Source organism: Phyllostomus hastatus, unplaced genomic scaffold (genome assembly GCF_019186645.2).
Source record: "Phyllostomus hastatus isolate PE091 unplaced genomic scaffold, TTU_PhHast_1.1 phas_contig_58, whole genome shotgun sequence".
Lineage (NCBI taxonomy): Eukaryota > Metazoa > Chordata > Mammalia > Chiroptera > Phyllostomidae > Phyllostomus > Phyllostomus hastatus.
The window spans coordinates 31,106,249-31,124,309 of NW_025333916.1; the positions used below are offsets into that span (position 1 = coordinate 31,106,249).

An 18,061-nucleotide genomic window follows, 5' to 3' on the forward strand; every position below is an offset into this window, starting at 1 on the left:
TAAAGGATGACGGTGATGAGAGCCAAGCATTCTCTTAGACACTACTTTATACATATTAAAACTCATATTATTTATTTACTTTTGGGCTTTTTAAACTATTTTGAAATGCTTATAAACTCACAGAAAGTTGTAAAATTAGTAAGTACATAGAGTCCTTTGTACCCTTAACCTAGTTTCCCCCAGTAGTGACATCTTATACAACTGTAGTATAATATTAAAACCAAGAAATTTGCATTGGTAAATATTATTAACTACACTAACTTAACTACAACATTTATTCAATTTTCACCATTTTTACATGCATGTGCATATGTGTGTTTGATTCTATGCAATTTTATCCCATGAATAGATTTGTGAGACCACCACCACAAGCAAGATACAAATCTGTCCCATCACCACAAAGGAACTCCTTCACGCTACCATTGATATTTGCACTGCCCACTTCATCCCTACCCCGTTCCTATCACATGGCAACCACTGATTTGTTCTTCATCTCCATAGTTTTATTGTTTCATGAAGCTAAATTCAAAATACACGTGTGTTATCTCCCTTTTTTAGGTCTGGAAAAATCTGAGAGAGGTTAAGTAATGTGCCTAAAGCTGCACAGAACGCAGTTAGAAAGCTGGGACTCTAACCTATGCTTATCTGGTTCCAAGGTCTGCGCTGTCGAACTCAGGTATACAAGCTGGGAAGGGCCATCCCATCAGCACTGTTTGCCACTAAATCCATTTTCCTCTTTTAACTTCTACGGGTTAAAAATTCCTACTGGATAGTATCTCTTAATGATAGTCTTTAAATGATGTCAAGATACATTTGTTAAGAATCTCATTAATTTAGCAAATCCTCAGGTTATTTGTTAACTTAAAACCATTGCTTCACTAGCCCACTAGGGGCTACTATTCCATGGTTGCCCCTGAGGGTACTCATTAAATACTAAATGTATAATGAAATATTTTGAATGAGTTTTCTTTGATAGCATATAATCTTCCTACATCATTTAAAGGATTTTATTTTCCCCCTAGGAATGGAATGTTTAGTTCACAGTTTATATTATTTCTGTTCACTCTTTAAAATGATCTAGGTGAGTAACATAATTCCACATTTTCTGAGCACAAATAAAATGCTTGGCATTGTAACTAATCAATAGAGGTGACTGAATTCCTAGAGGTATACTAGCTGAGAACTTTGCATTTGTGGATTGGCTCTTTCCTTCAACTCCCACACACTTAAAAAAAATCCATATGCACTCAAAGAAACCATATTTATCCTAGCAACCCATTTTTGCACATTTTCCTCTAACTTCAGGTGAGCATTTCCATCAGCCCCAGAAGAGAGCTTTGTCCTTTCATTCCCTTTGGGTCCCCAAGTTGCATCTAGACATGTTCTTAGCAATAATAAACTGTTTTTCTAATTCTAGTTCTGCCTTGCTGTTGTGATATCTCTGGCCTCTCTAAAAATCTCTCCCTTTTCTTTTTTCTTTTTTTTAAAAGATTTTATTTATTTATTTTTAGAGAGGGAAGAGAGGGAGAAAGAGAGAGAGAGAGAAACATCAATGTGTGGTTGCTGGGGTCCATGGTCTGCAACCCAGGCATGTGCCCTGACTGGGAATCGAACCTGTCCCTTTTCTTTTTATAAGCTTTGAATGGTGACTCTTGTGTTCAAAACAAGTCTTTGATCCTTGAGAGTGTGCCATCGCTGGTGCTGGAGAGCTTGGGAAGGCCCCTCCCCACTATGTGGGACCATTGTGTTCTCCTGCTGTTGAGGGCTGGCCTCCTCCAGGCGCCCACAGAAGGACTGGGTTCCATGGGGTCCTCCTTCCTTTTGTTTGGTATGCTTTTAAAAATGTAGATAGTCACTTCCTTTTGTTTATTTTTTTGAATGTATAATTCACACTATTCTGCACTTCGATATTTTTCAATCACTTTAGCAAAACAAAATCCTTCAGACCTCGCTCACTCTTTACTCCTTTTCATAAATCTTAGATGCGAGTCTTTTGAGAAGCTCAGGACAAATCCAAATGACTGAATACATGCTGTTGTTAGGATCAGCCTGCACTTACCATGTCAGTCCACATGTACAATGTCAGTGTTTTTGTGTTCAGCCAAGCTTGTTTGCCTCATCCCTGTTCCACTCAGAGTGCAATTATTCCCTATGCATTTGTAAGTAATATCCAAATATAGCTGAATATCAGAGTGAACACAGCACAATAGGTGTTCTATTTACTTTATATTCATAACTTAAAACAGAGCACCTCCTTCTTAGTGTTTAGTGGAAAGTGTAGGTTGAGAAAATGAAGCTATCATGTCATTTGAGTGGCAACTACCCTGGGATATTTTTGGATAAAATAGTTATTACTTAATTTGGTAAACCATTCCTCACAACCCTTCCTTATGATCTCATTGAACCAAAATGGTAGGAACCTCATAAAATTTACTGAAGAGCCACCGGGATGGCTCACTCTGTTGTGCATTATTGCTAATAAACAGGAGGCCAGGGTGCAGTGGTCAGAGGGCTTTCAGATGTAGACAAGAGTCCACCAGCAGTGGACAAGGCTACCTTAGTAATCTGTTGGTGGAAAATTGAGGGGTCCTTAGCTGTACCAGCAAGAATCATCAAACACACAATGCAGTATGCATTTTCATGACATACATGTAACTTTAGGTTATGGCTACCATACCTATATACTTTTTAGCTACTAGAAATGTAAACTTGAATTTGTAATAGAAAACAGATGGTGGTTGAAATCTCTAACTTACATTTGACAAAAGCTGTTTTGAAAATGTTGCTTGTGTGTACTTTTATTGCTTTAAACACAGCATCATTTTAGCCTGTTCTGATGAATAATTTAAGAATTACTGTCCTACTCAAAGACAGCATTTCAAAGTACACATGTTAATCATATACTTGATTAAACATTTCCTTGCCTTTCTCTTCAGAATGCCAGTTGGCCTTTGAGTGGATAATCGTTGCAGTGAGAGCAGTGACGTTGGAAAAAACTATTGCCTGTTTGGATTACTTGAGACACCACCATGAAAAGAAATACTAGTGATTTGCTTTCTCGGAGCAAAAGTGTAAGTACCCTTTGTTTTCATAACATTTTGCTGTTTGGATTTTATTACTGTGCTATTGTAATCAGGCTTGTGAGAATCCTTTGGTTAACTTTTAGTCCTCTGACAGTGTACTGTTTATTAACAAGTGGAGATTTGTTCGTCTCTGTGGCCTGGTTGACATTTGATGGGAGTTTTCTTTCAGCCAGTTTATGTGTCTCGCCATTAATCTGTATAAGCCTGCTGGCATGATATTGGACACCCTGATTTTGGGATGCATGCAGATATTATATGATTAAAATATGAAACTGGGGACATTTGTGTCTTGTATATCAAATTTTCTGGATAAGTCCAAAAGGACAAATTGAACTTAACATCACTAGGTACTTCAATCAATCACGTTCTGAAAGTTTATGTATACAGTGAATAATGCAAATACTTGATTAGTGCAGCATAACTTCGTGAGCTTTCTACCCTGATGTGTGTCTTAATCTCTCTCCTCCTTTAAAAAGTTTTTTAAGTGAACACCCTCAGGACCCTGATGAAGAGTAAGCCTTATCCCCAATTACTGAGTGTTCTTAAGGTACCAAATTAGTGATAAATTTTAGATTTCTCATAATTTATGAAAGAAAGCACAAACAGAGCAATTTGAAGCTGCACGAGGCAGGGGTCAGAGTACACTGTGAATTTTCATCAGACGAGTTCTGAGAACATGTGCTATTGTTCATTTACCCAAGGGGAAAAGGCATTCAAACAGATGCAGCTGTGACGCAGGGACATTCATTTGAGGGCATCAGGAAAAACCACAAATGCAAACACATTTCTCTAGTATGGAGATGCTTTGTTTTACAACCAGTGATTCTATTGTGATGGCCCAAGACCATCTTTAATCCTTTCTGTGGTAACCATCCAGCATTTAAGGGCGAGTAATACAGGAGTATGGGGAGAGGGAAGTATAGTGTGCCCGGTAGGGTTTCTTAAAAAATGGGGATATACCCAGAGATGTGCCAGCTCTTTACTGCACACTGGCTGTGTTTAGTAACCAGCCAAGGAAATTCAACAAACTCTGAGGGAATGTCCACATTAATTTATTTTACTGGTTAGTGTTTGGTTGTATGTATTATTATATAAAATAAAGAGCCATGGCTTGGATCCTGGAATCCCTTCTATTATTAGACAGTTGCTCATTGGAAAAGGAGGTGACCTGCATGCAAATTAACAAACTGCAAACACATGTTTCTATTACTGAGTCTTTCTTATTTAAGTTAAATATGAAAGCAAATCACTTAATTCTTTTATTGGATTTCAGAGACACGTGATATAAAAATATATAAAGGCAAAAGGGAGACTATTTTGGATAATTAAAAATATATCATTAATGGGGGGAGGGTTTTCAGGAACATCTATAAAGGACACATGGACAAAACCAAAGGGGGGCAGAATGAAGGGTAGGAAGTGGGGATGGCTGGGGTGTGTGGGGGGGGAATGGAGACAACTGTATTTAAACAAGAAAAAAAGTTTAAAAATTTCAAGAATAAAAGCTCTTTATATTGATAAAAAGTGTATCATTAAGGATTTCCCTGTTCTTGCAGGAAAACATTCTAAAACCAAATGATTAACTGAGCCATGACTTTGAGGAACTGCAAGTACTTAATGATACTAAGAGATTTCCTTTTTAAACTTGCTTAATGCAAAAATTTTCATCTTGGTGGAAAGGCTTACACTTTCCAGATTCGGAGAACCCGAGTTGCCTATGTTTGTCTAAATGTAAACAGGAGAGCTGTCATTCCACTCCTTCTCAGCTTCTTGAAAATCCACTGGCATCAAGAATGTGCTTCCACATAATTAAATGACTCTAAGCAGGAGATTACTGTTTATCAGAGAAATGAGCCAGACTTTTTGCTCAGTTAGAGGTTGTTACTTCAGAGGTTCAAAAGTTTATTTTGCACTGGTCCAAAACTGTCACCCTCCCACCCCTTAAATCTTTGCCATTATAAAATCCGAAATTGTACACCTAGAAGCAGATATTTCCTGTTTTTGATGATGAAAGTTTAAAGAATTTATTTGATTTAGAAGCTGAGAATGTTTTTCTTGGGCATTATGACATTTGAAACTCCAAAATAATATTCTTAATGTTAGAATGGCCTCTGCCCCTCTCTGCGTGTCTCCGTATATCTTGTATCTGTTATTGTGAAAAACATACAAATGAGGAAGAAAAAAAAAAGACTGTCTTTAGACGATCATCTTATTTATTCCTGAGCACTTAAATCAGTATTCATATTTTTCTACTCACATTCAAGACCTGGTGCAGTGTCTCTTCTAATGATTAATGCTCTGAACTCTTCCTTCCTTTGGGAGATATCCATGAAAAATTTAGCTATAAAGATATATAAACAAACCACTTTTTACTTAAAGTGACATTTTGATACTTTGGGGGATCATCTGTAGCTGTAGTGGGTAAAAAATGAGGAACTGAGCACATGGGCATTACAAAAGTAAAAGTCAGGCAGGGTTCAGTAGCTGTGTCCTTGTGGTCTGCTGTGGAAGCCAGATGATTATCCAAGAATCACACAAAAAAGTGTAACCTAACAATTCTCTACTGTATCTCCCATCACAGGGCAGGTGTCCTTCAACCTGTCCTCATGTATAATGGCCTCTTCCTCCATCCTAGAACAGAAACTTCCTAAGGACAGGGGGCTTGCTCGTTATGTCCTCACTGTGTCCTCAGCACGGTGTCTCTCCCCTAGCCAGTGTGTGTTAACAAAATGAGCAAATAAATACACAGTGACACCTGCTGTGACACCTGCAGAGAAACTTTACGGTACAATGACAACACATCATAGAAAGACTTGGCCTAAGTCAGACAAGGCTGCTCCGAGGAAAGCTGACTGAGCTGGGATCTGAAGGGTAAGTTAGCTTGACAAGAAGACCAAATAGGAGAGGAGGGGCTTCTAGGAAGACTCAGAATATGTGCAATGACTCTAAAGTGCTAGGGGAAGTGGTAGCCTCGATGTTATGAATAAAGGTTAGAAGAACCAACTCAGTGGTGGCAATGATAGGAAGATAGAGAAAACCAAATGCATTTAAGAGATATTTAGAAGAAAAGAAAATGATAGGGCTTTTGGTAAGGCATTGGCTTTGAGATGTAGGGGAGAGAAAAGGTGAAAGGTGCCTCCTGAGCTTCTGGTTTACCCAGCAGGGTGGATGCGGTCCTTCCACTGAGAGGGAGACACTGAGTAACCATGAGGAGGGAATGGGGCGTTCGGGGACTTGAGTCTAAGGCTGTGGAGATGGGGATGTTTTAAATACAGGATTCCGGAGAGCAATTGTAATTAACCCAGACAACATGGAGATGGAGAAATTTAAATTTATTATTAAATTTATATCCCAAACAGACTGTTGATTAAATATACAAAATAGACACTTTTATTGAATTAAAAAAAATAATGCAAGTTTGATCCCAAGCTGTCTTTACCAGATCTACAAGTTGCCATTTAGCTAAATGAAATTCTTGTATATGAGGGGGGATCCCCACAAAAAATGGAATTTAGTTTTTAAAAATTGTGTGCTTATTCTTACATTTTAAAAAAAGATTTTGTTCACTATTAGAGAGAGGGGAAGGGAGGGGGAGAAACATCAATGTGCAAAGGCATTGAGGCAAAAGACTAATTCATCAGCTTGGGCTGTCATAACAAAATACCACAGACTTTGTCTTAAACAACAGAAATTTATTTTCTCAGAGTCCTGGAGGCTGAGAAATTCAAGATGAAGGTGCTCTCTTGCTTCAGTCCCTTATAAGAGTCCTCTTCTAACCCTAATTATCTCCCAAAGAGTGTGGAGTTTTGTTGTTGTTGTTATAAAAGAGAGGGAGTGAAACATCAATGTATGGTTGCCTCCAGCACACCCCATACTGGGGATATGGCTTGCAACCCAGGCATGTACGCTGACTGGGAATCAAACTGGTGATGCTTTGGCTCGCAGGCCTGTGCTCAGTCCACTAAGCTACACCAGCCAGGGCAGGAGTGTGGAGTTTTGACCTTTGAATTTTGGGGGGATATGAACATTCCATTTGTTTGATTCTGAAGGAATGTTTAATAAGTCATTGATATTTATACCCACAGGATGATGACAAATAATCTGGAGTACACATATTCTCTCAATTGGATAACACTGAAATCGATCTGGTTAACACCTTTCTCTTCATTTTCCATTTTCTAGATTTTATGTGAGGGGACTCAATGATGATTTGTGAGGTTCTACTCTTTTCATAGACCTAGGGGCTAATTTCAATTTTACTCAAAACTATTTTCCCTTCCTTCACAACTCTTGTTTTGTATTGTTTGTTCTTAATATTCATTCCAATGAATAGGTCTCTGAATTACCTGTCCTGTGGATGGATTTACCAATTGAGCTAACTTTCAGTGGTTTGCAAATTTCAGAGTCAATTCTCTGAGTCATCTCCATTCCCTCCAGCAATGCCACTGCTTTTGTGCTAACCAGGAGTGGGAAGTAAAGGTACAGACAAGGGAAGAGGCACATCAAAATTTCTGTAATTATGCTATATTTTTAAATCTGGGGGTATTTAAAATATTTTAAAACAACTTTCTTTATATTTCCATTGATATTCTCTGAACTCATGAATTTTTACCAACTTTCTCATCTGGAGAATAAACTAGATAAATTTAAATTCTTGGCGGGGGTCGAGGGGTATAAGGGGACTAAATGGTAATGAAAAAATACAATAAAAATTTTTAAAATCTTCATTATTAATCAGTTCTCTTAGGTATTGAATTCTAAAATATCGTTTAGTGTTTTACACTAAACTCTCAGTTTCCAAGTAGCCTGTATTATTTTCTTCCTACCATTTTGGAAAGATTCAGAGTATTTTCTGCTTAATTGGATTTGTTAGTTCCTTGATGAAATTGCCCTCTGTATGACTTAGGATTCTTTTGGATGTTCTACATTTGGATAAAATTGTCACTCACCAGATGTCTTTAATTGAGGTTCCCTGCTTTGTGTGTGAGTGTGTGTGTGTGTGTGTGTGTGTGTGTGTATGTTCAAATCTGGAAGCAAATTCTTCTAGTCTGGAAGGCCTAGGGTATCTGGACAACTCTTGGATACTGAAATTAAAGCCCATGTAAATGGGCTATTAGTTTCAAGTTTAGGAAACAGGAGCCCACCTTGTAAAATATGCCCAGTAGATACCCTAGAATTGCCTGTTTTCACAGAAGACTAAAAATTTCTAAACTGAATTTATCATATTCTTAAAAAAAATAAAAATTTTCTAGTTGTACTTTTATATTGCTGAATTTTGGAAGCAATTGTTCTTTCAGTGTCCCAGGGTGAGTAACTTAGGCCATTTCATTCCATCAGTGCCAACCTGGACAGGGCAGACCAAGACACAGTTTAGAAAGGATGATACCTTTTGTGTGACACTGTAGAGGTATCTGCATTTATTATTCCTCACAATTGCCTTACAAAAGTGATTACTTTGGGAGCTCTGTGGTTAAATAAAAATGGTGAATCCCTCTCAGACTGACCTCCTTTCTCTGCTACATCAATCACCCCCTAAGACACAAAACTCCAAAGTTGTCACAGCTTAGAATGCTGATAAAGTGATGTATATGGAAACTGAATTTTTCACCTTTGGCCACTCACTAGAGTCCCAAGAAAGTCAGCGGAGATAATATAGGTAAAGATGCTTTGAAAAGTGTTAAGTACAAAGAAAAAGCAAAATCATATTCTTGCCTATGTCTTTATAGCAACAAACTGAAGGTATGATTTGTAGTTTCAGAGATTTTATTCCTTTGGTTATTATTCCTGCCTTCTGGCTTGTGCTCTTTCTTTACAAAATTCAGAAAATCTTTATTGAATGACTACTGTGTATCAATAACTGTGCTAGGCTTTGGGTATCTATCCAATTGTAAGATACATATGGTCTCTATCATTATAGAGTATATTTAACAACTATATGTATAATTTTTATAATCTTCTTTTTATTCTTTTATCCCCTGACCCCAGTCTGACCCTAACCAGCCAAGTCTATCCCATTTTAATCTGTCATTCTTCCCAGGGAGTCTTAAGTCCCATCCTGCTTGTACGTTTCTGCATTCGTTCTTCATTGCATTGTGGTTATCTTGTTTGGCGGAGTTATTTTGAGCTGTGAATAATGTGCCATAATTGTCAATTATGTTCATTGTTGTAGAAGCATAGACTGTTTTAGAGTGTTTAAATAGAATTTTTCTCAACCATCAGCAATAGTACAAGAATAGATGAGAGTAGAAATGAATGGTAGCATGGAGGAAAGTTCTGAAAGAATAGAGATCGATCAACAACTATTTACTTTGAAATCAATAACACAACAATTTTAGTGACAAAGCCAATCATTACATTGTCACCTCAGAGAAGTCTCCACTTTTTTCAATATTGTGATATGTTTGCTATTTCATTTTTGGAAAATTTCAAGTTGGAATTGCAAATATTATGTCCAAGTAATTGCATGTATTGCACTTATCAATGTAAATATCAAAATACAATAAAAAAGGAAAGGAGTTTTGTCGAATTGGTGGTGAGCATTAAAGAATGAGTCCTACAGACAGTATTGCTCTGTAACAAAGTGCAGTTATGAAGAAAAGCCTAATAATTTGATTTTCTATTGGTATTGTTAATGATTTTTTAGTAGTATTTTGTGCCACAAAAAAATTTAAGTATAAAGACATTGTTTTTAAGTATAGCCAAATCTCTATTTTAAAAATTAGGGTTAAATATCAATTTTTACAATTGAAATGGTTACCTATGAGCAATGGTTTTGAAGGTTAAAAATGATTTTAATTAAAATTATTGAGCTATTTACACAGTTTCTCAAGATAAATGTTTTCAAGGGCAGCACAGGGGATGATCCTTAAGGTACTAAGTTATAGTTTTGGTTTTGCCACTTTGTATCTATGTGGTGGTGGGAGAAGGGCATGGAGAAAAATCATAAATAATTAGCTTATTGTCAAATTCTCCCAATATCTACTCTGATCATTTCAAAGGTAAAAGGAGAACACAGTAATGAAAGCACATATCAAAATAAAAACAAACAAACAAAAAGCCACACCTACCAAGCAAAAAACACCCCAAGCTAATGTTATACAATGTTCAATTGTATCCTTTTCTTCTGTACCAAGTAACTTAAGTCTTATGAATTTTTTTAAAATAGAATGGATTCACCAATAAACAAAGAACCAGCTTTACTTTTATGGTTGGGAAAGGTCATTCTTGTCAGTTCTCAGGTTCCCCTAGTTGTGCATATTAAAAGCCATGATGCCAGGGCCAAGGACAGTTCATGGTTATGCTGTTAGAGCCTCCCTGACTCTACTTTCCTGTTCCTTGTGTCACCCGGGTTGGGTCACATACCATACCCATGGAAGTAGGGGTGCAGCCCCACTTATAGCGCATGAATTGGGAATAAGGTATTTAGCTTATGACTTTCTTATGATCATATCTGTTCTTTCCCCTCCCATTCTTACTATCTAGCAGTCTGGACTTTTGTCTCAGCAATATTGCTTCTGGGTTAATGATTTGGACATGTTCATATCCCTCAACATCCTGAATTTAATCCAGTCAACAATATTTATTAAGCCCTCACCAAGTATTTGACTGAACTACAGCAGTCATACTCTACGGAGCTAGGCACCGCATGGTACCTCAGAGATTCAGAGAGTTAACATTTCACCAACTCATTGTCAGGTTGGGATTTGTGGAGAATCTGTCTCACTGAGCATTAAAAACCAAATGTACTAAAACTGCCAAAAACAAACGATTGACACCACCATGCCGCAAAAAAAGTCTTTTCCACAAAGTCATTTAACACAAAAAGTTACAAGATTTAGAGGACTACATTTCTATTTAGTTCACATACTTCATAATATTATTGAAGAGTGAACTTGAATTTTTCTGGAAAAGGCCATTATATAGCATTAATTTACCAGCAGGCTTGCATGTCAGCATAATGAATCATACCACCAGAGACCTAGACATTGCTTATAAACAATAGTTCCAGAAGGATATTTAAAGATAAACAAGGGAGTAGAGGAAAAGATGAGAAGTCCCCAGTATGTATGTATATAAAGACTAGGAAGGCAAACGATTCTTTAAAAGCATCATGCAGTAATTCAGATCGAGTATTTCCTCACTTGGGGTGAATGAAGCAATCGGCAGTCGGAGAGGAGCATGCCCTCCCCGGGTAGGTTTTTCTCTGCTCAGAAAGAATTTGCATGTTTTCACTTCTCAAAGCAATGCTGAAAACCTCCCAAGACGAGATGGAAAGACAAAAGCAATGACAAGAAAATGGAATTGGATGTTGACATAAGTGGCTCAGAATAGATATAACCTAACACTTTCTGACAGGGTTTTCTAATGTTGAGGAGAATTAAAAAAGGTCTTATATCAAGATCTTCCAAAGGTCTGATTGGGTCTATATATGATTCTTTAAATGTATATTGTTGTTAATACCATACTGTGAATTTTAAGAAACATGAGTATTTCATTTGTAATTTTTAACTTATCAGCATTATGTTTATGAATGTGTTCATAATATTTCTATATAGAGACATAAAGAAGGAAGATTAACAGTTACTGTCATTGGCATCTGCTCATTTGAAATCAAAGTTATATATTTTTTCTGGAGTAATACACCTCATTCATTACATTATCCTACACCTTAATTTTACACATTTTTACAAATGTGTGACTTTGGGTGAATTACTTTGCTGGTCTACACTTTACTCATCTTTAAAATGAGGGGAGAAAATGAAATGAGTGGGAAGAATTCTTTTAACTCTAAGACTATGACTATGCATTTCAAAGATTATGTATTTCTTAGAACAGGCTTGATAAACATTTTTTACATTATGATGCTTGTAGCCAAAATGTGGGTTCTTTTTAAACTAACAAATGACTACTCTAGCCACTCAATGTAGTAACAGGATCCTGATTAAGGAACTGAGCTCATTCAGCCTCTGCCAACCACGTGAAAGCACTGTCTCTTCTAGACACTTGTTGCCTTTAAGAATGCATAGATTTGAAGAGATACTCACTTTCCTGAGAATTGAAAGAATCAGTTATTTCAAAATTACTGCTGCTTTAAACATTAGTTTTCTTACTTTAAGCACCCATGTTACCAATGGGGAGGTAGAAGGCTATAATATTTTAAGTGGCTCTGCTTTGAAGAGATCTGAATCTTTTCCATTTATATTCCCCAATGGGAGCAGCTTTGGCCAGCTCTCTGCTCATATTCACCTTTCTGACCCCTGCAGCTTACCTGCGGTTTCACCGCGGCTGTCTCTCCTGCACTTACCCAAAGACCTTTGAACTGCTGTGTCCAAACATGGACAGTATGGTTTCCCTCTTACTTCCCTAAAGCACAACTGATTCTAGGCTGTAACATGCAATAAAACTTCACTGAGTCCTGGACATAATGCAAGAAAAACACAATACAAAAATAAAACCCTTAAAACTGAAATAAAAAATGAGCACTTTTGGCATTTACAGAAAAAGCCTGTTACTGAGTCCTTTCTCCTCAGCCACTGATCTACATTTTTATTGCTTTGCTAATCTCCTCACAGTGAAATGCTTTTTCTCTTGTTTTCTACCTGGTGTCCAGGCTCTGTCTGAACTCCACTGAGACCCAGCAGAAACTCCTCATTCCAAATCCAAGCAAACATGATAATTTACAAAGTTACAACTCTGCCCACATGAAAACTCCTTCTACAGTACTATGCACAGTTATTTATTTATTTATTTTACTCTTTATTAAATTTATTGCAGTCACATTGGCAATAGGGTCATATAGGTTTCACGTGTACATTTCTATGATAAAGATCTGTTCAACCAAGGATTTTAACCTGGCCTTTGTCAAACAAAATAAGTGATCTTTCCTTAGAGCTGGCCCAAAACCTTTTTTTTAAAAAAAGGAGTGCTTTCTAGCCCATTTCCCAAAGACCTTAGAAAATGTTAGGGTCAGTTTTCATTCCACTAAAATTATCCAAAGGTGCTGAATCATCAGAATCCAAACATTCACCATTCTTAACAAATCTCTATCACTTCTATTACTTACAGAAGACAGTGTTAAATTTCTTAATTTTTGAATATTGATGAATTCTAGAGTGAACTCTCTAGCTTCTGCTTTAAGCTCAGAGATGTAGAGAGTTGCTAAATTAGAATGTAACATCAAAACACACACACATATGTATCATGTTAAACTTGCTAAAAACCCAAAACAGAGAGAAAATCTTGAAGGCAGTTGGAGGGGAAATAAAGACAGATTACACAAAGAAACAAGTAGAAGAATTGTGGTAGACATCTCCAGAAACTCTGCGAGAAGACAAAGGAGTGATATCTTTAAAGTACTGACAGAAAAAAACCCTGTTAACCCAGAATTCTATATCCAGTAAGACTATACTCAAAATATGAAGTAAACTGCTCTCTCAGAGCGTACTATTCCACCTTTCTGTGCTGTCTGACATCTACAAAGTATCATGCACCTACGTTGTCTTGAATTTTTGTTTTCTTTGTTCAAATTTGAGAGGATGAAGATGTTCAATGGCAGTTTCACCTATCTTTTTCTTTTTTTTTTCACCTTGGCATATGAAAGCCTTTCAGTTGCTTTTGATACTGCTGGCCACACATCTTTTTTTTTTTTTTTTTTTGACAATTCTGGTACTCCTCTTCCTGATGATTATTTCTGTAGTTCCTTTTTGGTTTGCATGTCCTTTAAACAATGCTGTCCTCAAAATTCTGACATTGACCTGCATGATATTCTAAGATAATCTTATCTCCTTTTCCCATATTTAACTTCTATTTGATTGTTTCTAAATCTCAATGACCAGTATATTCTGGCTTTAGTCTCTGACCTGTATTGAGTTGCAGTTTAAACATTCATCCACACAAGATTTCTCAAACTAGATTCATCCACTATCCTTTTTGCCTCTAAACATGTGGCTGCCTTTCTGTTCTCTGTTATTTGCTGCCCCAGCCATCAATCAATGGCCTAAGCCAGAGCCCTGGGCAACTTCATCAACCCCCTTGTCCATCACTCCTCCCAACCTGTAAACAAGCAACAAGTGTCACTGCATGCACCTGTGTGCTCCCTCTTTCTGAGCCCTCGTCATGCTAACTCTACTGCCTGGGGATCACCTTACTTTTCCTTACCAACCTTGGCCTCCCCAAAACATAATAAGTAGTGAGAACTAAAATATATGTGTCACATATGGAGGCTACTAACATTCGTTATATTATCTATCTCGAGGCAACTCTTGTTTTTTCCTTTTAGCAGTGTACTTAGTCTTGTTCTGAATCTGTATCTTTTTACAACTGCTTTTGATTAGAATTTAAGCTAGCTCTTAAAGACTAAATTCATAAATTCACCACTAAGTAGAAGTTGATTTATATATATGTGTGTGTGTATGAGTGATTTTTATTACAGATATCATTCATAATTTGTTGATTTTTTAAGGAATAATTATAGCAAAGGCTGATCATACATTTATCATTTTGTATATAAGCTAATTCAATAAAAAGTTTGATAATACCAGATATCAAATGGAATTGAGGTCTGATATGTGAGCTCATTGGCTAATAATAATAATAATTTATAATTGCAGAATGCATTTAAGTATTCCATCCCAGCATTTTAGTTTTTCTCACAAAAGCTTAGAGGTAGACTAGGCAGTTATTTTTGTTCTCATTTTATAGAGATTCAAAATAAGTTGCAGTCAGACTGAGTAAGGTTTGCACAGCTAGTAGTGGAGAAGCCTAGATGTATTTTCAGGTCTTCTAAGTCCAAATTCCTTACTCGAGTCACTACACCACTGAGCCTCATATATCAAAGAGTAGGCACCACTTGTACACCAGTGAATCCTAACACCATATGTCTGCTGAAAATATATTGTAGCATATCAGTTAGAATCTGTATTTATAGCTACTTATGCAGTGGGATAACAATGTCATGTGCAGCATAACAATGTCTCAATGACAATCTGCATGTACCATTGTGGTCCCATAAGACTATAAAGGAACTGGAAAATTCCAATTGCCTAGTGACGCGTGGCTCTGGTAACACAACACAACGTGTTACTCACATGTTTGTGGTGATGCTGGTGATGCAAGGGCGCTGCCAGTTGCATAAAAGTGTGGCACATACAGTTATATACGCAATACCTGATAATGTTAACAAAAAACTGGTATTGATCTATGTTTTTACCATACTACACTCTTAATTGTTACTTTAAAGTATACTCTTTCTACTTCTAAAACAAAGTTTGCTGTAAAACAGTGTGCCTTGTTATGCCAGCAGCACCCTCATATATTTAATACTTCCCATGTCTCTTGATGGCATAATTTTCTCTGGTGCTTGATTTAAGCTTGAGTTGTTTGGTACAGTAACATGCTGTACAGGCTTGTTGCCTAGGAGTCATAGGCTGCACCATATAGCGAACGTGTGTAGGAGGCTATACTATCTAGGTTTGTGCAAGTGTGCTCTATGACGTTCACTCAGTGATGAAATCACATAATGATAAATTTTGCAGAATGTATCCCCATTCTTAAGATGTATAACTGTCTCATAAACTCCAGATGTTTTTGTATTTTTTAATGTGACAAGAAATGCAGTGTTTTGTCTAGGACGGCATTTTAGTCATAAATGGTGTCCCAGGGTTTGCTGGAAAGAGGAGTTATATCACCAGAGAGGTAAACTCTTTTGTATAAGAAATTACCAGAATTTTTAAACCTGCCCTGGCTGCTTCAGGGAAATCCAGTTTGGGGGGAGGCAGTGCTCTGGAGGACTCTGGGAAGTAACCAGATGTGAGGAAGCTCCTTTGTGACAGGGCTGTGCAGCAGTGGGCTGGGCCCATAGCAGAGATGGCCTGGTTGAAGCCGCTTGGGATCCGTTGAATAAGGAGGGTGGAGCACAAGGGTGATGTTGTTTTGGTCAAAACTGCTGAACACTCACTGAGATGTGGGCCGGTGTGATCATAAATCACTCATCATGAAGTGGGCATATGCACTGAAAGAATCTTCAAACAAAAGTCACTGAAGCCAGCCCTGGCTGGCATAGCTCAGTGGGTTGAGTGTGGGCTTCGAACCAAAGTGTCGCAGGTTCGATTCCCAGCCAGGGTACATGCCTGGGTTGCAGGCCATAACCCCCAGCAACCACACATTGATGTTTCTCTCTCTCTCTCTATCTCCCTCCCTTCCCTCTCTAAAAATAAATAAATAAAATCTTTAAAAAAAATCACTGAAGCCAAATGTAACCTCTCACAACAATGCCAACTGATACACACTGATACAGATGGGTTCCTGGAACACTCACCTAGTGGGGGAAGCCTGTACTACAGGGACTCACCCTCCAGAAGATAACTGCTGTTTCCTTGGGGGTCCCCCTCATCCATGTGTGTATGTACACATTCACTCTCTCATACACACACATGTGTACATACATATGTGTATATGTACTGGTACTACAGTATTTGGCATAAAGCTATGCTATTTCAAATTATAAAATATTCTTATAATAGTTTTCATCAAATTTATTAAATGCCTATAAAATGCCAACACTCTATATATTTGCTTATTTTATTTGGTCCCAAAAACTATTCTATGAGTACTGTATCTCTATTTGATAACTGAGCTACAAAAAGGAGCTGCTATTTATGCTTACCATACCTAAAACATAAATAATTGAAATAATGGCATAGAATACAATGAAAATGCCAAAAATTCCATGCAGACTTTAATCATTAAATGGAATTGTTAAGGTATTTTAAAACTTTAAGTTATTACGTGTGCACATCTTGATATAAAGTGGATTTTAGATTTGCCATCTAGATATGGGGATGAAAAATATTAAGCTATTCAGTTTCCTTCTTGTAATTTTAAATAGATTGTAAGATGGAACCCAGGCAAATAGCAATTTCTCCACAATAATTGGCTGTATGGGCCAGAAGACCTTTTGAACATGCTTCCCTAATGTTTTATTTCTAATTAGAGTGTGGTCTTTCAGATTTGAGTGGATTTGCTGAAGTGGCTAGATAGGTTTTCATCCTTCCTGGAAAAATGATTTTTAAAGCACCTGTGAGTTTGGGAATAGTAAGAGCTTTCATTCAAATTACTGCTTGGATGCATTTACCCTTCCTTGCACCCCAGACCAACAACAGTCTTCATCAGTATCCCCTCCTTGCACGAAGTACTTCTCTTTATATGTTCTGTACAATATAGTTTAGGAATCAACTGTATCTACTTAGAAATATAGGGGTTTTTGTTTATTTTTTCTCTAAAAATAGTTGCTGTCTTTGTATATAGTTTATTACTTTGCAAAGGAGCAACCAGATTTCATTCGCATACCCTGCTGTTGCTTAACCTTCCAGCTAGCCAAGGCACAGACCCACATCTGTGCCGATTCCATCTTGATAGGTGGACTGTTCCTTGTTCCAAATTTTACTATAGTTTAACTTTTGAAGGTAAAGTGATTTTGCAACTAGAAGATAGTTTACTTCACCAATCATAACCCTGAAATGTGTTGGCAGATACATATTTTAATTCCAAAACTTGAAAATATTTCCATGATTAGATTACTGTGCTTCCTATCTTTCATAGCTTTCTGTTTTCTCTTAAGCTTTCCTAGATTTTTCTTCTCTTTAAAATTAAACTACTGAATATTTTCTTTTATTATGTCCATTACCAAATATAAGAAACTAAACAGTCAGGTATAAACATACTTATTCTCAGAATTCTATAAATAATTTATTGTCATTTAGTAAGCTGTTCTACTCCATTGTTCTATGTATTATATTATAATATGTCATTTATGCCATCACCTGTGTTTTTCTCCTTATTTTTCCTGAAGTATTTTAATTCTTTTAACAAGTGCTATTTGTGTGTGTGTGTGTGTGTGTGTGTATGTGTGTGTGTTCAGAGGCCTCGGTGTGATAATTGCTGTATCAAAATTTCATATGGTGCTTTTCAGTTCACAATGT

At 36.9% G+C, this 18,061-nt stretch overlaps 1 protein-coding gene across 3 annotated transcripts in view; it reads left to right on the forward strand.

The window, feature by feature from the left end:
* Positions 1-18,061, forward strand: part of PDE4D (phosphodiesterase 4D) — a 1,296,708-nt gene that overhangs the window by 267,250 nt on the left and 1,011,397 nt on the right. For all 3 annotated transcript variants that reach the window (XM_045847957.1, XM_045847956.1, XM_045847958.1), the window contains one exon: positions 2,937-3,071. In XM_045847957.1, the coding sequence (XP_045703913.1) occupies positions 3,030-3,071 (42 nt within the window). In that variant the 5' untranslated portion in view covers positions 2,937-3,029. The remainder of the gene's footprint in view (positions 1-2,936; positions 3,072-18,061) is intronic.